At 40.3% G+C, this 24,042-nt stretch overlaps 1 protein-coding gene across 2 annotated transcripts in view; it reads left to right on the top strand.

The window, feature by feature from the left end:
• CDIN1 (CDAN1 interacting nuclease 1) overlaps window positions 1–23,000 on the top strand; it is a 237,204-nt gene extending 214,204 nt beyond the window's left edge. For both annotated transcript variants that reach the window (XM_082735658.1, XM_082735654.1), the window contains one exon: window positions 22,759–23,000. In XM_082735658.1, the coding sequence (XP_082591784.1) occupies window positions 22,759–22,903 (145 nt within the window). In that variant the 3' untranslated portion in view covers window positions 22,904–23,000. The remainder of the gene's footprint in view (window positions 1–22,758) is intronic.
• Window positions 23,001–24,042: the final 1,042 nt, after the last annotated feature.

Below are 24,042 nucleotides of genomic sequence, written 5' to 3'. Positions count from 1 at the left end.
GGAAATTACTGGCTTGTTCCTGGATTTTCCTTCTGATTGATGTTTGTAACACCATTTGGGGCGGCTTTTTAAAAGACACGACTTTGGCCAGCACACCACCTCTAAAAATAAACCTCATTAGATCACGGGCAAGCTGAACAATTTTTAAACAATGGAGCAAGTACTGATGTTCCCCTCTCAACACCCGGGCCGGTAGCCCGACATGTTGGAGGCAGATTCTCTTTGGCAGCAGGAAATCACTCCAACAGTAATGCTGGGCATGGAGAGTGTGGCTCTCACCTGGGAGCGGGACAGCACAGCATTTTGCAAACAATTAACAAGGCTTTGCCACACCCCTGCCAGCTTGGATAAGTGCTCTTAGGTCACTAACAGGAGGTAACTGACCAACTATGCTTTTGGTAGAAATTGCTGACCTCTTCATAACAATAAGGAAAACTTGGAAAAATGCTTTCTCTGAAGAACAAGATTTCTCTCTCCATGCTATTGGTCAGAAAACTGAAGTACATTTGATTTTTCCAAATTGTTTTGTCTACCCAATCATGAAAATGAATTGTAATGTCAGTTGCCCAGACTGACCGGCGGTCAACACCCTAAGAATGTCTTCTCATAGTTTGTTAGCCATATCTAATGGTACACAGGAAGACAAAGATCTCAAACTTGGCATCCCGAGGCCCCCTAGGACTGCTCCTGCCGAACCCCTAGCTTCCACTGTCAGTAAGAACAACTGAACTGAACGGAAACAGTCCATGAACATTGCGAGTTTCATAGAACCTGCCTGGCCCCTTTTCTCTCCCCTGTATTATAGAAATTATGGAAGGGGGGCTTGAAAGACAAAACTCTCTTGTTATTCGCAAACACTCAAAGTTTAGCAGAACACAATCAACAGCTCTTAAGAATGACTTTGTAATGGGCCTATTTTAACATGGTCGGCTGTGTGATCTAAAGAGAATCCAAGAGCACGTGGGTGGCTCAGTAGGTTGAGACTCTTGATTTGGGCTCAGGTCATGATCTCAGGGTCATGGGATCAAGCCCCAGGTCGGGCTCTACATTCAGCAGGGAGTCTGCTTGAGATGCTCTCCCTCTGTTCCTCCCTGCTCACTCTCTCTCTCTCTCTTTCTCAAAAAAAAAAAAAAAAAAAAGTCTTTAAAAATAATAATGATAATCCAGATTCTCTCATTAATTGAATTTGAAAATTTCAGATTTCAAAATAATTAGCATCGGACTCAACCTGGTGTCCTATCTTCTTAAAAATAGGAAGCCTGGAAAAAAACAACAACAAAACATTAAGTCTGACTCATCGTTCCTGAAATGGCTTAATCTAATCATTCCCTAAAATGGATGTGAGTTTGTAGCTCACTGAATTCAAATTAAAGAGTCACTAGAATAGTCAGTTCTTTCCTTATTAACTATTGCAGAAGCATCTATTGAAATAGCTGGAGATGGACCTAGGAAGGGCATCTTCCCTGCTATGGAAACCATAACTTCCCAGATGCTGGAATTGGAGGCTATTTTATCAAGAACTGGAGGCAGATGTTTATCACAGCACAGGTGGACTGGTCCAGTGACGAGCTTGCAGCACCACTGGAGCCCGTGAGCGGCAAGGAAACATCTGTCCTGAAGTCTCTGAGAAACCTTTCCCCTGATGAAAGGAAACTATCTTTTCTGCCATCCTTTTTATTTAATTTTTTAAAAAGATTTTATTTATTTATGTGACAGAGAGAGAGATCACAAGTAGGCAGAGAGAGAGAGGAGGAGGAAGCAGGCCCCCTGCCGAGCAGAGAGCCTGATGTGGGGCTCCATCCCAGGACCTTGAGATCATGACCTGAGCCAAAGGCAGAGGCTTAACCCACTGAGCCCCCCAGGCACCCCTGCCATCCTTTTTCTTTAGATGGAAGGATGGGATGGGGGAGCTGCAATGCCCATGTTGTGACCATCTTGTGACCATAGGAAAAGTCAAAGAAACCACCAGAGCTTGGGTCAGCACTTCCCAATTCTTACAACTTGCACAACTGTTACTTGTACCCCAAAGCATCCCTAACTGACAAGGGAATTTGATTTCTGAGAATAGGGTTCTTGGTGATTTCTTATATGTCACTGCCAGAGAAATTGGGTTGAAATGTCTAACAAAGTTACCGATTGCTCACGACCTACCCAGAAATACTGAGCCCTACGCAGGGTAAAACTCTTTAGAGAGATAGGATGGAAGTTACTTCCCCACAGAAGGGACAAACCTAGCAACTGATCATGTAGCACCCCCAACAAATTACATCGTATTGTAGAACTCTGAAAATCTGCCCAGTGACTATGCGAGAACTGACGCCTCTAGGGACATCATCATTAAAATGAGAACTGTGAAAAATAAAATGGGAACTGTGGATAGAAATTCTTAGCCACATACACTTATTTTTATTTTTATTTTTTTAAAGATTTTATCCATCCACTTGACAGACAGAGATCACAAGTAGGCAGAGAGGCAGGCAGAGAGAGAGAGAGGAAGGGAAGCAGGCTCCCTGCTGACAGAGAGCCTGATTGGGGGCTCGATCCCAGGTCCCTGGGATCACGACCCCAGCTGAAGGCAGAGGCCCTAACCCACTGAGCCACTCAGGTGCCTCCACACACTTATTTTTAGATAACACTTTCACCTCCCCCTCCACTCCCCACCCTAACAAAACTATTGAACTATTCAAATGAATACATCAGCTCAATTTCCCTTTCTCACTTTGCCAGCACATCGAAACTTACAATGACAAGGACTGAGCCTAGTGTGCTGGGCAGTTAAGCCACACCTTATTCCAACAGGTATGATTCCCTACAAAAGATAAATGACAGCAGCCTAGTCGAGACCAGCAGCACTGGTGCCAGACACCTGGCTTCTAATCATAGAAGCAACTCTGACAGGCTGTCTGGGTCAGCGGGTCACTCGGGCTCCTCGTGCCCCCCTTGCCTCATCCGTACCAACGGTTCTTCCAGCATATTGCATTGCAAAGATTAAAGTCTGTCACATATTGAGTACTTTTAACAGGATCTGGCTCCTAGTATACACTCAATAAATGTTATCACTATTACCCTTTTTCCAAATGGGGTCCCTGAGGCGCACAGAGGTTAAATAACTTGTCCAGGGTTTCCCAGCCCGTTAAGTAATAAAACTGTCTCAATATGTCTAGTTTAAATAATGGGATTATAATGTATCTGTTATGCTATTTTAGAACGTGGTATGACTATTAGGACTAGTATTCACCAATATTACATTCTCCTTCACTGCTTGAATGGGCAGCAGAGGACACTTTCCAGACTTCCAAGTGATCACACAGGGCCAAGCTACCGATTCTGGCTGAGGAAAAGTGAGTGGATGAGCTCTCTGTCAGTGAAGCAATGAAAGGCCCTGCGGGATTCTCCATTTTCTCTCTTGTCCTGCTGTACAACCCAATCAGAGTTCCAGAGGGTGAGTCTCCACCACTGGGGCTCTGAGAGACTAAGTAGAACAACGCACACACCACCCCCACCGCCACCCAACCAGAATCAGAAAGAAACGCTCATGTTCAGTCACTGAGATCTGGCGGTTGTAACCATAGCATCAACCTATTCCATCTCAAAAAAAAACAGCAAAATTTCCAAATATTGTGTAACAAGAGTATTGATTCTGGGGCTCATCAGGAATCACTCTTGGTAATTTTTGAGGGGGGGAATCATCTGACATTATTATAATGAACCATAACAAAAGTTCATGAACATTGTTCTATAGCTTAATTTTCTATTACAACTAATAATCATCCTGAAAACTGACAGGACACAGATAAATAATTACAAATTTTATAAATAACCTCGCTCTTAATTATAGTATTCTAGAAAGCCTTAATATTGTTGCTTCACAGTTTCTTCAGGATCTCAGAAAAGTCTATTGTGAAAATTATCATGGTTGTCTGGGTTTTCAAGACTGCTAACCCTGCTTGTAAACAGCCTTCGAGCAAGAATTAATTTTTTATTTTTTATTTTTTTTACTGTTTACTGTTTTATTTTATTTACTGTTTTTATTTTCCACAGACCACAAACATAAAAATTTGAATCTTAACCATGTCTTCAGAAGATTAATCTATTTTTAAGAAAATGAAAGCATTTGCCACAGACCAGAATAAAATATTTGCTAGTCCTATTAGACAAGAACTGCTATCTATAATATTTTATAACTCTCAGAATTCTATACTAGGAAAATGACTCCATAGAAAAAAATTGGGAAGAGATTTGAACAGTCATTTCACCAATGAAGAGATATGCCATGTAAACGCATGAACGGATGTTCAACAATACTCATTAGGAAACTACAAATGAAAATTACATGAGATAACACCACACACCTATCAGAATAGCTCAGATAAAAACAGACATAACCAAATACTGAGGGAGGAAGTGGAGTAACTGAAACTCTTCCACATTGCTGCTGGGAATGCAAAACGGTATAGCCCCTTGGCTGAACTACTTGGCATTCTTTTGTAAAAATCAAAGCACACCATATAATCCAGAAATTCCACTCCTAGACATTTATCCAGGAGAAATGAAGACCAGTGTTTTCATGGAAACTTCATGATCACTCATAATAATGTTATTCGTAACTGCCAAAAAGCTAGCAATAAACCAAATGTCATCAACCTGCTATGAACTTGAGGTCAGGTAGGAGGCGCATTGATCCATGGAGGTTTTCCTGCCCATCACTTCCTGATGATCAGGGATAGTTTTGTTTTCAATTAAATCAAATCTCTACTAATGAATAAACTTTTAAGCTCCTATAATGGCAGACATGTTCAGTTCACAGTGAGGAAGTGCATTGACCTTTTGAATCTGCGGCTTCATTTGAATAATTTAGACTGTTTCCTTTTTTCTAAGCAATTTAGGCAAAAAAGTCAGAGTCATTCACCACCACCACCACGCCTCCTTTTTGTTCAGCTGTCCACTGTCCCCTAGATGGCTGTATACTTCCTCAGGAGAAGAGAACCCCAGTCCCAGCCCAAAGAGGCATGTCATGATTCCTCTGAGCCATTCATGGCACAACCATGCTCCCCATTCTCTTACGAGTGACCGGTGTAGGCCTGGGCATATGATGCAATGGAACCAAAGACAGTTGAGAGAAAGTCTACTGAAGGGTTTGTGGCAAAGTGTTTATGGTTTTCCTTGTGATCAACAATCACAAAAGAAGAAAGAGCCCCTTTTCTCATGGTGCTATCTGGTAGAGCCGCACGACCCGCAGCAGCCATCTGGCAACCAGGCACTGTGCGAGCCTGCAGACGGGCCAGCGCTGAGCTTGATGAGGCAGAAATGGGGGGAAAAGTCTGGCTCTGGTGACCTCACTGAATTCCTGAACCTGTCTTAGAACTGCCCCACCTCCACACCTCCTGTTATCTCAGCTAACAAATTTTCTTTATTTCTTAAGCCAGTGGAGTCGGATTTTTCTGTTACTTGAAGCCAAAAATGTTATGACTGATAACATCTATTTACAGCAAATACACTATTTTTCATTGCAAGGGGAGGGAACGCTAAGATCACAGAAAAGGAAGCATGGCATCCCATATCTACTTTTTAGAACTTGAGCATATAGAATATTTATTTGAGTGCTTAAAACGGGATCTAATACTGGGGTGCGTGGGTGGCACAGTCGGTTAAGCATCTGACTCTTAGTTTCAGCTCTGGTCATGACCTCAGGATTGCAAGATGGAGCCTGGAGTCAGGTGGGTGTGGAGCCTACTTAAGATTCCTCCCCTGCTCCCCCTGCTGGCTCCTCCTCCTCCCACCCCCCTCAAGCTCACATGCTCTTTCTCTCCGCCCCCAAAAAAGGAAAACACTGGAAGGAGCATAAAATATTAATCTTAAATGTTTATAAAAGAAGAAACTGGATATGGAGTATATAGGAACTCTGTGCTATCTTTACAACTTTTCTGCAAATCTAAAACTACTAGTGAAAAGTTTACTTGAAAATAGGAATAAAGGGGCACCTGGGTAGCTCATTTGGTTGAACATCTGCCTTGGGCTCAGGTCATGATCTCTGGGTCCTGGGTTCGAGCCCATGTCAGGCTCCCTGCTCAGTAGGAAGACTGCTTCTCCCTTTTTCTCTACCCTTCCTCCTACTCATGCTCACACTTTCTCTCTCTCTCTCTCAAATAAGATACTTTTTTAAAAAAATAGGAATAAAAATAGCAGTAGATAAAGCAAAGAAAAGGGGCTTTAAAAATGTGAGATTAATATGCATAATAATACTTCAAATGTGAGCAACTTTGTGGGCAAAATCTCTTCAGTTAGATACTCGTTTCCATACATCTCCTTACAAAGCTAAGGCACTTTTTAAGATGTAGAGAACAAGAATCACTGTGTCCATTCAACAGTTAAGAAAACAGCCGTACTAGAGCCATAAGGTTACCTGCGGGAGGTCACACACTATTTACAGACAAAGCCACGAACAGGCCCAGCCTCCCATGAAGGCAGTTTGCTTTCTCCTCTCTTGGTCCACTTGGTGTGGCTTGACTCGACTGACTTGGTGTGACTTGGCTCTTTTACACAAGCATCTGGGAGAAGAAAATACTCAATGTGGTGGAAACTATTGAGACAGTCTGGTCACAGAGTAATAATTCAAATGCTATGAAGTAAAGAATCTAATTTTTCTGTTTTTAAAGACCATAACTAGAAAATCAATGCATTGAGCAAATGAGCGCTGCTATCCCAAACATCCCCAAGGACCTTGACTTTCACCAAACCTTAACAAATGTGCAGTACACTACAACACAACAGGAAGAAAATACCCTTTATACATCTCTATTTCTTAAGTAAATCTAATCCTATGTCTTGGAACACATTTATGAGCAGTGGACAAAACTATTGCATATATGTTTCCTTCAACTGATTTTTTATAGAAAATATTCTTCTTCTGAAAACCATTAGTTCAAATGTCTCTAAATTAATTTTAAGTATGATTAAGTATGAGCTGAATATTACCCACTGAGGGTATATCCAAATCACTGATAGGCTGGATGAAAACATGGTGTTATCTAGAAAGAAAAGTCTCTTTTGACTTTAAAAAAAAAAAGAGAGAGAGAGAGATAATTATATCCACCAGAAGGATGTGAAGGAAAATTAACTCTAGAATAGGAATGACTTCAATTCAACAAAAACTAGGGGATAGACCATAGATGGCTGTCTGTGCATTTCAAGGAGAAACAGCAGCAGCTGACTTGCTGTCTCCCCCCCAACAAAGTCTATTGATGGAAGATTGATCAGTGACAGTGAGCAGAGCTTTGACCCACTTCGTGCTCTATGATCTGGCCGTGGACTCAAAGGTGGGAGGCATTCATCTCAAAGGATATACAGAAAAAATATATCAGAGCCTCTATTTATATTTTTAACCTCAAAAAAGAAAAACTTAATTGTACTACTATTTAATAGACTTTACCAATACCATCCAGTAGGCATATGAATGAATTATAAAGAAATACAAACTTTAAGAGCCTAGGCACAGCTGGTTTTTTTTTTTTCCCTGACAGCAGTATATGATCAATACCAGCAGGGATCTATAGGTACCATCTACGAGTGTCCACAATCGTTTAATACGAATTACACACTGATTTTGACATGTCTCCAAATATATTGATCTGTTGTGTCTTAAGTACTTCCAAGGGACTTACTCACTTTTCAGATGTTTGGTCTCAATTTGTCAGCTACATTCGATTATAACAGAGACACCATAATCACAGAGCATTCTGTTGTTAAAGGAGGATACGCCCTTTTGTAAATGCCTAGGCCTGGTATTTGGAAAATTAGTATACTAGACCACAGAAGGGTTTGACTTTTTTAAAGCAGCCAACTGACTTTATAACTGTGAAATTCCCTCCTTTTACTTTTCTCCAGTCACACTGGTCATTATTCCTACCCACAGGTCCATAGTGGCATGGCGGCACATAGGAAAATGAGACTGAAAACAAATAACTAAATAGATGAATACACCAATTTCCAACAGTGAATAAGTGCTATGAAAAAAAAAAAAAGAATAGGGAGATATGACAGATAGCAACATGGTTGGGAGAGTGGGCACATTAGCTTGGATTATGTGTCCGCAGAAGGTGACCTACAGCAAAGAACTAAATGAGACGAAGGAGCTATTTCTGCAAAAGTCGGGCAGAGGGTAAAGGCCTTGAAACAAGAGCAGTCTGCCCTGTTTCAAAATGACAGGTAGGCCTGTGGCTGAATAGAGCGAGCACGGAAGGACAGGGACGAAACAGACACAGGGGCAAGACCGTGTGGCAAGGTGTTGAGATTTCACTGAGTGCGGCTGAAAGCCCCTGGAAGATATTAAGCAGAGAAGTGGCATGATCTGATCTAAATGTTTAAAAGATTACTCTGGCGCTAGGAGGCGAAGAGGTTTTAGCAGAAAAGAGAAGTAGCCAATATCAGGCAAGAAACAGCATTATTCACAATATTAAAAGACAGAAGCAACCCAAGTGTCCATCAGTGGACAAACGAGCAAACAAAATGGGGTATATACGTAAGGTGGAATATTATTCTGTCTCCTAAAGGAAGGAAATTCTGACAGCTGCTGCAACCTAGATGAACCTCGAGGACCTTATGCTAAGTGAAATAAGCCAATCACAAAAGAAGGAAATCCTGTATGATTTCACTTAAACAAGGTACCGAGAAGTAGTCACATTCACAGAGACCAAGAGTAGAATGATTCTGCCAGAAGCTATCAGGAGGGGAGAGTAGGGACTTACTTAATGGGTACAGAGTTTCAGTTTATGAGGATGGAAATGTGGTGGGGATGGATGGTGATGATAGTTGTACAATGGGAACATGCTTAGTGCCACCAAACTGTGCACTTAAAAATGGTTGAAATGGTAAATTTGAGATATATGAACCACAATTAAAAAAATTAGGAGATTAAAAAAAATAAAACACCAAGCAAAGAATAATGGTAGCTAGGATCTAATGTTAGAAGTGGATAGATACAGGGTATAACCGGGAACTAGGACATAGGGGACTTGGGGACAGATTGGACAGGCAAAAAGGAACAGTAAGGGGGGAAAAACTCAAGGATAGCTTCTAGTGTTTTTATTTGATCAGATGGTTATATGATTTGTGATGGCAGTGAAGACCAGAATAGGATAGAAACCTAGAGTTCCAATTTGGATGTATTAGGTTCGAGGTACCTACTAGAATACAGCCAAGTGCAGGTGTCAAGTTGACAGCTCAGTGTTCTGTCTGGAGGCCGAAGGGAAGGCAGTGCTGGAGAGAGAAGTCTGAAAGCCCTTAGTATGTAAAGCCCTGAGAAAAGTGTAGTCAGAGAAGTTGGCGTTGCCATTATACCTAGCTCAAAAAGTCGCAATATATTATGTAATCCAAGAAACTTGAATGGCTTTGAACATAAAATAATTTCTCTTTTTGTAGACAAGATAAAGTTAAGATGAGAATGAAACAAAGTTTCCATGAAACAGCTGATAGATTGTTCAACCCGCCCCCGGGTGAATAGTTATGTAGAAATGCTTATGGTCTTCGAGGTTTCTTCCACCCGTTCTGTAGTTCTCAGTACCGCCTTGTGCTGATAGCTAACCCTTATTATGTAGATGTTAATTTTATAACACTTACAGAAGATGTCCCAAGGTGGGGAACATACAATAATTATGTGTATCACCCATTATAACTATTGCAATACCCTGCTCATAAAAGACACTCAATAAATATGTTGACTAATGGACTAATACATTAGGGAGACCAGTAAGATCCTTCTCCAATAAGGAGGAAAACAGCAGGATTGATTATATGCGCTATTGACTCATAGCTGCAATTACTGACCACTCTTTTCAGGAGCAGCATCCTACTTTTTTGCCTAAATTGCTTAGAAAAAAGGAAACAGTCTAAGTTATTCAAATGAAGCCGCAGATTCAAAAGGTCAATGCACTTCGTCACTGTGAACTGAATATGTCTGCCATTATAGGAGCTTGAAAGTTTACTCATTAGTAGAGATTTGATTTAATTAAAAACAAAACTATCCCTGATCATCAGGAAGTGATGGGCAGGAAAACCTCCATGGATCAATGCGCCTCCTACTGGACCTCAAGTTCAAAGAAGGTCAACAGCACTACTCATCACTCATTCATTCAACAAACAGTCGCCAGGGGTCACCTACACATCATTTAGACTTATCCCCAGTTCTCAGGGAACTCAGAGTTGTGTTCATAATCTACTTTCCTTGTATGCAGTGAGAAGAGGCAGAGACATTTTTAGGATCATGGTGCCTGTGGACAGTTCATAGGGGACAAAACAGTTTCCTCCAAACCAGAATTTATTAATTGGAATATTTTAAATGTTACATCATAGAAAGTCAATTTGGGGAAAAGTAATAGGTTATGAAGTGACTAGAAGATTCTCCCAGTCTAAAGATAAGGATGGTGACTATATACCAAAAGCAGCTGCTTGACCAATGGCATGAGACCTCTAGAGAAGAAAGTAGCCCTTCGGAAGTACAATAGCCAGACTGGAAGTTGGAGAATGGGGAGTCAGAAGTCAAGCAGCTGACAATGAGTGGCCAGTGGTGCCAAAGGCTAGGAGGCTGGGTTCCCAGAGCAGCCCGTTGTGGGTTTCTTCTAGAGCTAGATGCCTCGTGTTAGCAAGACCACTGAAAATTGAATCACACAGCTAATCTCCAGCGTTCTGATTTCATATATATTAGCATCTTCCTCATAATTTGGATTCTCATTGGTCATTCTCTTTGCTAGTGAGAAGAACCAACCTTATCTGGCCTTCTCATGATGATATTTTACATTTTAATTAAATAAATTGGCATCTACTTTGCACATCAGACTCATGTGAGCTGGGTTGACTTCTTGACAAGAAAAGAATCCATCCTGAAGTACAGAATTCATGGAATTTCCAAGCCTGCACATCTGAGGGCTCTGCTTCAAATGAACCAAGGGAAGTGAGCAACTGTGAGGCTCTTGAATCACCACCCAACCTCCCCTCACAAATTCTAACTCTGGCATGGTTGTACTTTCAAGCCTGGCAGAACTGCCTGGAAATTATGGTATGCACAATCTCACCATGCCTCTGAGTACAATTACTTCACCTTGGATAACTTCTTTATTCTTCCACAGATGATTTGAGCTCTTAGGATTTGGTTTGGTTTTGTCAGGTATTAAATGGGATAAAGGGGTCAAACACGATTTCTGTTTCACCTTAAGTTTTGTTTCCTGCAAATCAAGGAGGCACTTTGTGCCTGACACACAGACCTGAGACACAGGTCCCCATTGCTACATGTGCCCCCTTTAGACTGCTGAGAACCCTCACTCTCTAAGAACTCAGGAACAAAGAGCAGCAAAAGTGGGTGACCTTCTTCCTTGCTCAAGGTTAAAAACATAAGTAGGATATCTAGATACTATAGCTGAGAGGTCACATGAACATGATTCTGCAGGAACAAACCAGCCAACACCTATGGATTTGTGAGTTCTTCTAATGAGCCCTGTTAGATGCTTTTTACTACAAAATAAATGCCTATTGGCTGCCTTTTTTGGGGGGGGAGGGCTCCTGATTTAAAAGGAAACAGAACTGTAACAATCCTTAAACAAATTTTAAATGATATCATCACTGCTAATGCTTTTTTTTTTACACAATTCAGTTCATCACTGCCAGCAAATCGGTTTCTCATTCATAAATTCTCTGATTGTCAAAACAATGTACATGATCGTTTATCATAATGTAATATATCTTGAAAAGCAATCATAACATAAAAGAAGACTTTCTCTTTCGTAAAGGACAGCCTATTTTGATACATTGTAAAGGCAGTCCCTGATTGGCTCTTCACTAATTTGTTGCTATGAGCAACAAAATATTTTATTTTGGAACCCCTCAGGATTTTTGTTGCATCTCAATTTCTGAGTTGTCTTGTCTTTCAGCTTTGGACTTGTGGTTCTTTGGGTAGGAAAAATTAACTTTTTTATCTAAATCTATTCCTGTTTTTAGAATTTTTAAATACTGATAACCTGCATGAATCACACAGGAGTGTGTAGGTTATTGATTGGTATATTAATATGTCTAGTTGCAAACAAAAGAAGCAAATACTGGTTGCCTTAACCAAGAGAGAACTTACTGGCAGTGTGTTAGTTTCCAAGGACTGTTGTAATAAAATATTACAAAAGAGGTGGCTTAAGATAACACGTATTTGGAGGGCCTGGCTGGCTCGTTGGTAGAGAGAATGATGCTTGATCTCAAGGTTGTAAGTTCAAACCCCACTTGAGCACAGGGTCTACTTAAAATAATAAAAATAATTCATTGCCTTCCAGTTCTGATGGCTAGAAATACAAAATCAACATGTTAGTAGGGCCATACTCTCTCAAAGTCTCTAGGAAAGATTCCTTCCTTTCCTCTTCCAGCTTCTGGTGCTTCCTAGGAATCTCTGGCATTCCTTGGCTTATAGATGATCACTGCAGTCCTTGAGCCCATTGTCACATGGCAGTCTCTCTGGGCTAGGGTCCACCTCAGTGCAGTGTGATCTGATGTTTTGTTATATCTGCAAAGACCCTACTTCCACATAAGGTCACATTCACAGCTCCCAAGAGTTAAGGACAGCTTGATAATATGAAGTCCAGAAGACTTAGTAGATACTCCTGAGATGGATGATGTACAGTCTTTAATCAGTCATTGTGTTATTTAATCCCAACATCCTCCAAGAGTTAGGGGACTGGGCATCTGAATAGCCAGCCAGGTATGGTCAGTTACAACGAGTGCTTGATGGCATTGCGGCAGGAGTCTCTGTCTCCTTCAGCTTCTAATCTTGAGATGTGAGGGTTAGCTCCCAAGAAGGAAGCCATTCCCCCAAAAGGAGCCAACTGCTATTAGAAAGACAGACTGTATTCTAGACTTCCGAAAAGGAAAGAATTCTATATTATAGAATTCTATATATATATATAGAATTCTATATTATAGAAAAGAATTCTATATTATAGAATTCTATATATATATAGAATTCTATATTATAGATGCTCACAGGTAAGCGTCACCAAAAATAAAATAAATAAATAAAAGATTCTGCAAATTCAACACGGTTTGTCTATGTACCATCAGGAGAGACAATAAATCAGATATACAAGTCCCAATTGCTTATATAAAATCTTTGGGCTCAGATGTATTTCAGAATTGAGAAGTTTTCAGATTTTAGAAAGAGAATGTAATGTACATACCATAGATTATGTAGCGTGTGCAACAGCATGCCATAATCAAATGCATAAACATTTCTGCAGTGAATTATTTGAATATTCACACGAAATTATAGAAAAGACCAAAAATAGCCTCATGTCTGTTTATGTCAGGTTTGGGTAATAAATGAGTTTAGGTCTGATCAGGTTTGCCATCCGATGCTATTTTTAAACATAGTAGGTTTTCAGAACTTTTTGTATTTCAGATATACAGATAAGGGATTAGAGACTACCCCCTTCCCTGACATTCACAAGTTCATAAAATCGAAACAAATCCAAATTAAGCCAGACAAAAGGTAGATCTACTACAGCCTACAGCCAGCCTGCCTGTAAACTCTCCGTCTGTAATCTATAGTCTGTTCTTACACACTCTGTCTACTAATTTCCTATAATCTACCACTTGTACATAACCTCAGTCTATAACCAGTACATAGTCCTGTAGCTTCAGCTTCGTGACAGTCCAAGAAGGAAATTGAATGTGTTCTGAAAAGGGGCAATTCTCTTCCAACTAGGCCATTTGAAAAGATGTCCATGCCATATAGGCTTCAAATGAAAGTTATGTATCTTCACATAAATTACATTCACATCTCTAATATTAAAATCTAGAAGCCTAGGGCCTATGTGATTATTGTCCATCTTTTTTTCCAAACTGTAAAGGAAAATGAAATCTCTTCAAGTGATCTTCATCTGCACTTTTCTCTATCAACATAACCATTACATGGAAGAAGGGAGAATAAACTATTTATGCCCAATATCAAAATAGTTCTGTTTTTCTTCTGTTTTGGTTTTCAATGACCCATATGTTGTCCTGCTTAGAGTATAAAAAGACCCAAGTCACAAGGAAAGAATTATCGTTCCTCTTTTAGAAATAAACGTTAAACTGTTTTAAAATGTGTGAGTTACTACAGGGAGAAGGCTGACATAAATGGTGTATTAGGTTCAAGGATCAGAAGACCTACCGTTGTTAAGATCTCAGTTCTCACCAAATTGATCTAGAGGTTCAATGTAACCATAAGCAAAATACCAGCAGTGGTTTTTTTGTTTTGTCTTCTATTGATGTGTTGACTCTGAAACTTACACAGAAAAGCAAAGGACCTAGAATAGCCAAGACAATTTCGAAAAACTAAATTGAAGAACTAATAGAACTGATTTCAGACTTCTTGTAGAGGTCCAGTAATCTGGAGAATGTGAAAAAGAGACATATAGATTAATGGAACAGTCTAGAGAGTCCAGAAATAGACCTGCACATATATGTCAGTTGATTTTTGACCAAGATGCTGAGATCATTCATTGGAGAAACAGTTATTTCAAAAGAATGGTGCTGGAACAAATATATATTTATAAGGAGGAGGAAATGAATTCAGACCCCTGCCTCATGACATATGCAAAAATTTACCCAAAATGAATCAGAAACCTAATCATAAAAAATATATAAAATTTTATCTAATAGAAAAAATTGACTTTGGCAAAGGTTACTTCAGACACAGTGTGACTTATGAAAAGAGAAATGATAAGTTGGACTTGATCAAAATTAAAAACCACTGTTCATTGAAAGACACCACTAATGAAATGAAAAGGCAAGCCACAGATGGTGGAAAATATTTGCAGAACAGATATCTGATAAAGGCATGTACTGAGGATATATAAAAATCTCTTCTAACTCAGTAAGATGAACTTATTTTTAAAACTGGGCAAAAGATTTGAACAGAAACTTCACAAAAGATGATATACAAATGGCCAATAAGCACAGGAAGAGATAATGAATATCATTAGTCATCAGGAAAATGCAAAATAAAACCACAAAATAAGCACATCCATTAGAACAATCAAAATATGAAAGACTGGCAATATCAAGGCACACTTTGACACAGTTTCATAATTTCTTAAAATGTTAAACATACACTTACCCTATGACCCAGCAATTCCGCCCTTGTGTATTTATCTAAGAGAAATGAAAACCTATGTCAACACAAAGACTTGTACATGAATAGTTATAGAAACTCTATTCATAATAGCCAAAATCTGGGAACAATCCAAATGTCCATCAACAGGTTAATGGATAAATAAATAGTTATATATCCATGTAATGGAATACTATTCAGCAATAGAAAAAGAAGGCACTATTGATACATACAGCATCTTGGATAACTCTTAAAAATGTAGTACTTAGTGAAAGAAGTCAGACATAAAACAGTATGAGTCCATTCACAGGAAACTCTAGAAACGATGGATCTTTGGCAACAGGAGATCAATAATTTCCTGGGGGAAGGGAGGCTGAGTCTGGAAGGGGCACAAGGAAACCTTTTGGGGCAATGAAAGTGTTCTTTCTTTAGATTATGCTGGTGATTACATGCAGTGTCCGTTGGCCAGAATTCATTAAACTTTCCACTTAAATGGATTCATTTTTGGATGTAAATGATACTCCCTCAGAAATTATTTTTAGAAAAACTATATGAACACTGGTCACAGATGCTTTAAGGCTCTAGCACAAGACAGGAAGGGGACTCCCTTTAATATTGCTCTGCTAGGTCCATCTTTTAAGTCCTTATAGTTCTGATCAACAGTGACATTTTTCATTTGAGGTATTTGAAACCTTTGAGAGAAATATTGTTTAGACACCTTATGGAGGTTGACATACATTGAGGGGAGTAATATATCATTATCAAAATGAAAAGAAGTAGGTAAAATTAATGCCCACATTTAAAATAGACACAGAGGGTGTATTAGTTTTGTAAGCTGCTGTAACAAAAGGTATCCTAAACCGGGGCACGTGAAACAACAAAGATGTATGGCCTCTGCGGTTCTAGAGACCAGAAGTCTGAGATTAAGGTGTTTGCAGAGTCACACTCTCTCTGCAACCTAAAGGGGAACTCTTCCTAGCTTCTGGTGCTTTACGGCAATCTTTGGCTTTCCTTGTCTTGTGGCTCTGAAACTCTGCCTCTGTCATTACATGGTGCTCTCCCTGTTTGTCTGTCTTCACAGCCATCATCTTCTAAATCCTGCTGGACTGTGGGCCCACACTACTCCATCATGACTTCACTGTAACTTTAACCATACATCTACAATAACCATATTTCCAAGCCTTGTGCTGGACACTAGGGTTGCAAAGGATGGTAAGAAGAACCTATTGTTGAAGAGTTTGGGTTTCCTAAAGGGAAGATGCAAGTAAACAAATGCTCAAAATATGCTGTGGAATGTGCAGATCGAGATTGATTCCAAGGTGACAAGGAGAAGAGACTAAGTACTTACTGACTAGCTCTGCTGAAAGATGGTGAATATGAGATTGGGCCTCTAGAAGCAGCAGCTTTTTTCTAGAAGGATGGAGAAAGGGGTTAGGGGGCACAGATTGAAATGTTCTAGGCAAAGGGAATAGCATATCCAAAGCCATAGAAGTGTGGAGAATATATCTGTAGCACGTTCTGGCATTATTAGCCGTTTGAGGTGATTGAGTCATTAGCTGCACAGAGTGAATGAGGAAGACATGAAAAGCTTTGAAGAAAATCTGATGCCAGATGTTGAAAGACTGCCTTGATCCCTGTGGTAGAAATTTAGATATTTGGGGTGCCTGGATGGTTCAGTCATTAAGCATCTGCCTTCAGCTCCGGTCAGGATCCTGTGGTCCTGGGATCGAGCCTGGCATCGGGCTCCTTGCTCGGTGGGAACCCCACTTCTCCCTCTCCCACTCCCCCTGCTTGTGTTCCCTCTCTCACTGTCTCTGACAAATAAATTCTTTAAAAAAAAATTTAGATGTTCACCTGTGGGAAATACAAAGCTGGTTGACAGATTTCGAGTAAAGAAGTAATAATAATGTTTGTATTCGTAAGCAGGAAATTAATTAACTGTATCCTTGGGAGGAGACCAAGGTGGCTTACCTAAACTAAAGCAATGGCAGTCAAATGAGAGAAGGGTAGAGTGGCTTCCAGAGGTGATTAACAGAGAGAGCGAATAGAAATAGTGGCTGCAGGGGGAGAGGGAAAACTCACTCACTACTTGACAGCATTAAGTGTAGAAGAGGCTATGGGGAAGAAGAGGATATTTAAAATTTAACTTATTCATTCATGCCCCTCCTTTTTATATAAATGGATTTGGGAGTGTTCTACAGGGGATAGAGATGTTACAACAGGTTAAAAATGGAAATGGAGATGAGCAGAAACAAGTTGAAGTTGAGATGAAAAAGAACACTTTTTAAAATTTTTTTAATTTTCTTTTTATTAACATACATTTGTTTCAGGGGCACAGGTCTGTGATTTATCAGTCTTACACATTTCACAGCACTCACCGTAGCACATATCCTCTCCAATGTCCATCACTCAGCACCCCCTATCCCTTCCACCCACCTCCCCTCCAGCAACCCTGTTTGTTTACTGAGATTAAGAGTCTTATGGTTTGTCTCCTTCTCTGGTTTTGTCTTGTTTCATTTCTTTCCTTTCTTTCCCTATGATTCTCTGCCTTGTTTCTCAAATTCCACATGAGTGGGATCAGATGAATATTGTCTTTCTCTGACTGACTCATTTTGTTTAGCATAATACCCTCTAGTTCCATCCATGTTGTTGCAAGTGGTAAGATTTCAATTTTGATGGCTGTATAATATTCCATCCACCCCACATCATCTTTATCCATTCATGTTGATGGACATATAGGCTCTTTCCATAGTTTGGCTATTGTGGACATTGCTGCTATCAATGTTAGGATGCACATGCCCCTTCAGATCACTACATTTGTATCTTTGGGATAAATACCATGTAAACGCTGAATCAAATGACAGCTCTATTTTCAACTTTTTTTTAAAAGATTTTATTTATTTATTTGACAGAGATCACAAGTAGGCAGAGAGGCAGGTGGGGGTAGGGGGTGGGAAGCAGGCTCCCTGATGAGCAGAGAGCCGGACGTGGAGCTCGATCCTAGGACACTGAGATTATGACCTCAGGCAAAGGCAGAGGCTTAACCCACTGAGCCACCCAGGCACCCCTATTTTCAACCTTCTGAGGAACCTCCATACTGTTTTCCAGAGTGGCTGCACCAGCTTGGTTTTCCACCAACAGTGTAGGAGGGTTCCCCTTCAGGAGCACTCCTTTAAGTACATACTATATGATTTATATGAGTTGATATGAGGCAGATTTGGCTTGGAGTTTCTAAATGGCCAGAGCAAAGACAGAAAGAGTCTCGGTCCAAGACCCACAATATCCAAAGAGTGAAAATAATAAAGTGGTGAGAATTCAGCTTTCCTCACATGAAGAACAGAAAGAAGTTTCTCCTCTCAGAGAGGGTCAGTGTTGAATACAGGTCAAGCTGAGAGCCAGTAGACAGATAAAAACATGACTCCAGACTCGAGAGAGGTTGGGCTTAACAATCCAGACTTGAAGGTCATTGCCATGACATGTGTATGTTCTTCAGAATGTCCCATTGTTCCGTCCTACACACCACAAGAATTCCATTAGCAGTAGAAAGACCCACATTTCTCTGTTAAAAGTGAGAAAACTGAAGATTATGAAGGAAAACTGACAGGTTGAGAAAATGGTCACTAAGTTCTATTTTCAAAAGGAACTTCAGATGATTGTAGAAGTTCTCATGGTGGGATTCTCTGTGAGGATCAGAGTGGTATTCCCTCCTAACTCCCCTACTGCAGTTACAAGGGACCAGTCCCATCTGCAATCAACCAAAAGATGTGTTAACAGCCCCTAATATGGGGGAGCTGTACCTGAGAAAATTTTTGTCACAAATTCCTTTAATGTCATGCATCATGGGCAGTCAGTTCAGTCGTGAGCTGGTGATTTCAGAATAAAAGAGGCAATATTCAGTCCTGACCAAAACTGATGTTTTTTTCAGACAACTAATGTTCACCATATGCCCATCTATGCTTTCTTGAAAAGCAAGATAAACTCCCATATTTTCTCTATTGCTGACTTAGAGAAAGAATATGTGTGCAAGTGATTTAAAATCTTCAGTAACTCCATTCCCCTGTTTTGACTTACAGCTATCAGCCGCACACACAAAATCAAAATATGGACTTTCCAAGTCCATATGCGTTTTAAGAGACATTTAAGGGAATTCATTACTGCTGTTTAACTTTTTATGCACATCCTGATGGCATCTGCCTAGAATTCCCCAGAAACCACTGGATTCAAATCTTTGTCGGTTTCATATATAATTTCTCTGAAGCCATCTGGTTCTGAACAGTTTAGGGGACACATGAAGCAAACTCCTGCTAGGAGCTCTGTACCTTTTGATTATCTAAAGGGTTTTTCTCTACCAAGTAGAACTTGCCAAAGTTTTCACATTATTTTCTCATCCTTCCTGACTATACAATAATCATGCTTTGAAATTTGTCTGCCCAGAGGCTGGGTTCAAACTTAATAATTAAAACACATAAAAATAACACCCACTTAGCACCCTGCCTTTATGCTGTAGCTACTAATTTTTAATATTTTCATCCCAAAGAGATTAGAAATTCGGCTTCTCTATCACTAAGTAACGAGTTCCAGAGTCAGCAAAATGCTCGTTGACACCTGAGGTTCCCATACCCTCCCTCTTTAAAGCAAAATATGATATTAACAAGCACTTATATCGGCACAGTAGGAAAAAGTGAATTTCAAAGGATAGCAGTGTGAATGCTGTATTTCGCTTTCAGGTTCAGTAGATTTTTATCTTGAGTATAATAGCTTCAAAGATTAACCAGCTATTCATTTCATAAGCTTGAACACACACCTCGCAGTAGAAAACAAATTGGCATTTGGAGCTCCTGGATAAAGTGCTATTCAAAGGGGCTCCATAGTCATTAAAACACAGAGTTAGTTTTGTGAATGGTGTCAGTGAAAAAATCTTTCTCATGTAAAGAAAGCAGTAGGAATAAACTTTAAGTCAAAGGCAAGTTCTTCTGGTCCCTCATCCACAATGTTTATCCCAGTGGGATATGATACAGTCTGTGCAATTGCCATGTTCCACAGTAATTATAAAGAGCAATAACATGTGGTATGAATAGAACATGTAACAAAGAACAGCAGTAGATGGTAAAATAAACCACTGGTTATGTCAAAACTAATAACTTATTTACTCATGCAGAGTCAATGAGTTAAGAGGTCAGATGAGCCCCGGTGTTTAAGCCTTGCTAATAGAACACGTGGCTTTTCTGGTTCATCATTTTCAACAGTTCCCTCCGAACCATTTTAAGGATTAGGTGACATTGACTGGGTTTCATTAACGGCTTCTGTAAGAACATGCACGCCTCTCTCTCGAAAGGGAGGTCCAAGGTACTCAGTGGAAGCATTTGCCTTTTTGCAGCTTCTGGGAGAGGTGGGGCACGAGGGTACCTCGTGTCATAAATCCGGCATTTGCTGTCCTAGAGAACAGCATCCATCTTTTTTAGGAACGAAAGTAATTGTACAGTGTGACACCCGAAGCATCGTGCAAAATGTTATGTATCATAGTGTACTTAAAAAAAAAAAAAAAGTGCACTTCTCATTGATCTTCCCATTTTCCTTGGATCTAAAATGCAGATCTTTTCTTCCTATTGAAATTTTTGCATTTTTATTTATAAATGTATAGGGGGAGAACCCATTTCAGACATATGCAGTCTCATAAATTATGTTTGGTAGTTGAAACAGTATGCACTTATGTCACGGACTGGACATCCTCCTTTATTAGAATGCTATTTATTGCCACCAGCTGCACTGCTTAGCTAAGAAAGTTCTTGACACCAGCGATTGCTTTTCAGCACCACTGCTTCCGGCTGCTCACGGGGGGCTTCTATTTCCAAATGAAGCCACCCCTCTGGAGCTCTTCCTTCTGCTACGCTGATACCTCCTGTCATCGTGATGCTGGAGAATGGGGGCGGGGGAGGGGACGGCACCCACCCCTGCTCGATGATCTCTCGGGCCGTAAATCTCCGAGGGCTTGGAGATTTCTCGTCTAATAGCACCGGCCTGAGAGCTATCGGGTGCATTCGGGGAATCTACCCAATGGTAATGGAGTTTTCAAAATTAAGCTGTGAATTTAGCTTGTGATCAAAGGGTGTTTTGGAGTCATTGGCGTGCATTTCAGAAGAACGGCATGGCACACATCACAGTAGACGCTGGCCCTCTATTTTATTACGTTTTACAGCAGGGAAAACTAGACAAAGGTAATTACTCTTCTTCTGTTAAAGACTATTATTACACTTGCATGAACAGTGAACCCTGCTGTTATTTTCTCTGCTGCCTGTGTCGATGGCATCCAGGCCATCCAAGCAGGAAAGGTAGAGAAATGGGGGCCTCCGCTCCTTTCCAGATGTACAGAAGAAAGTCCACTTTGAAAGGTAATCTTGCAAACCACAGAAGTGTATGCCAACACACCAGCACATTCCATTATTTGTTGACAAGATCTATGTCCGTGTCCTCTGCACGCCAGTCTGAACACCAGCTCCCTTTTTAATGCCTCCGCACATAATTGGGCTCCCAGAGCCCACAGAGCTAACAGCGGCAGACAGTGACAGGGGGAGACCTCCCTCTGTTAACATGGAAACGGAATTTCCTTGCTCTCCTCTAGAAAGGAAATTCCCTCTAGGTCAAGGTTGAGGCTTTCTGCGGTGTGGGGAAGGCAAGCTGACGCAGAAGATACCTTAACCTGTGATCCTGGAGAGCTCTCTTGAAGTGGTGTCAGGCCCTCAAGCCTTCATAAGTAGCAAATTTCTCCCCTTGACTAAACAAGAGGACAAGCAGAAAATTGATTTCTAGACATTACCTTTGAAATACAGACTGAAAATTAGAACTCCGGGGCACTCTTTGCCCCAACCGAAAGCTCAGGCGGAGACAGGCTCTGAGTGGTCTTCGTTCCGGTCATGGAAATGCAGCTGTTCAACCTAGGATCCTCTTTTGAGACAAAGTCCTCGCTCCCCTTCTTGGGTTTGGCTTCTGATTCAGCAAGGGACTGGGTTAAAACCAGAAAGTCATGAGGCTGTTACTGACAATAATGTGCACCTGAAATTCACCAACCACTTGCCAGGCAAATAGTATTTGCACCATGACAGGGCAGAAACCCAAACACAAAATTGTCACCTCTGGTTTCCCTGGTTGTTTTTCCACTCGTTTAGAGATCCTGACAGGGATGCCTGGCGGCCAACTTGGGTTTTGGCTTGTTATGTTTGTTTTGTCTCCTCTTGGGCCAATCTCTACTCTTGGATTGAGTGGAAAGAGCAGGAAGAATAACATGGATTTAAAACCTGTCACGGAAGAGTGAAAATGTGGGGGTGAGGAGAGTCTGGGCGCTGGTGGGCATCTCTGTGTATTTTCACATTGGCAGTGTGAGCCTCGGGGGAGTGAGCCTCCAGCCTCCAGAGGCTCTCCACCACTTCACGGTGAGCTAGAAATGGCAGCAGAGACAGGATTTGGGTAACATTACTTATTTTTCCTAAAAAGGACATGATTAAAAACAAAAGGAGCTTATCGTAGGTGACTTCGTAAAATTTCCCAAGTTTATGACTTCTCTTTAATGAGATTGAACATGAATGGTGTATTTTAGACAACTAAAGAATGAGATTCAAGCTTTTGGTTTCTTTGTTTTTAAAAAGAAGGGATTTCCAGGAAAAGATCAATACCAATGCTGGAAATGGAACCTTAGAACATAAGTTGAGCACCTGGCTTGTGGAAATCAAAAGAAATGTGGTTACTGTCTTCTTTCAAGATAATCTGTCATCTGAAATGTCATGTAGGTGAACCTGACCAACTCGTTTAATATTTATGGGTGATGTTAGCAGTACACACTTTAGGGAAAATAGAAAATGGGAAATAAAAAATGTTCCAAAGGCCAGAAGTTTGAAACTGTTTCCTCTGTCTTGTCGCCAGCAGTTTGAATTCATTCTGTAATACTGATTCACCAAATATTTATTGGATGCCTAGTCGGGGCCAGGTACTTTAGATCTTTAAATTCTGGATTTCTAGGATATTGCCCTCAATTTTAAGTGTAATATACAACAAATTTTGAAGAACCTATTGAACCAATTCTAGGAAAGTTTACCTTCACTCACTTCATGTTGTAAGACACCTTTTAAGAAAGGGTCTGTAATTTTTATACCCTCTCCTAAAATTCTTCAAGCTCTTATAGTCTACTCTCTTATTCATAAAATGTCCTCCCTTTCAAATTTCCAAATGAGATTGATTCAGCAACTATAGAAATTTTAAAAATTGGAATTGTATTTCTTCTCCCATCTCTATCAAAGAAAGAATAGTTATTAAATAACTAAATGTAATTTCCACTTCAGGAAAATAAATACTTGCAAATAAATCAATTAACTGATATTCAAATATCCTGCCAGAAATTTTCCATTTATTAGATCCGTAAAATAAACATCACTGGATAGCACTAATAATTATCATTCATCTCAAATGAACCCAGTAGAATTAAATGAATCAATCTACAAGATTTTCTCAGTTGTGAGAATGTAAAATAGCAATTTCAGCAGTTAGAACAAATGGAATAACACAGAACAAAGACCCTTTTTTTTTTTTTAAGATTTTATTTATTAGAGGAAGACAGAGATGGCGAGAGAGAGTATGAGCAGGAAGGAGAGGAAAAAGCAGGCTCCCGGCCCTGCAGGGAGCCCGACATTGGACTGGATCCCAGGACCCTGTGATCATGACCTGAGCCAAATGCACACGCCTAACTGACTGAGCCACCCAGGCATCCCCCAAAGTCACTTGAAGGCCCATGGGATCCAGAGCCAGATGGTCTCAGCTGCAGTTTTGTGTGACCTTGGGTGAGTTGCGCTATTTATCAATGCCTCATCTTTAAAGTGGGTGTGACAACATCCCTATCATGGGGAATTGTCTTGAGGAATAAAGCATTTTTCTAGTGC

The sequence above is a fragment of the Mustela nivalis genome, assembly GCF_964662115.1.
Source record: "Mustela nivalis genome assembly, chromosome: 6".
NCBI lineage: Eukaryota > Metazoa > Chordata > Mammalia > Carnivora > Mustelidae > Mustela > Mustela nivalis.
Note: the sequence above shows the minus strand (reverse complement) of the source record. Positions and strands in the feature narration are given on the sequence as shown.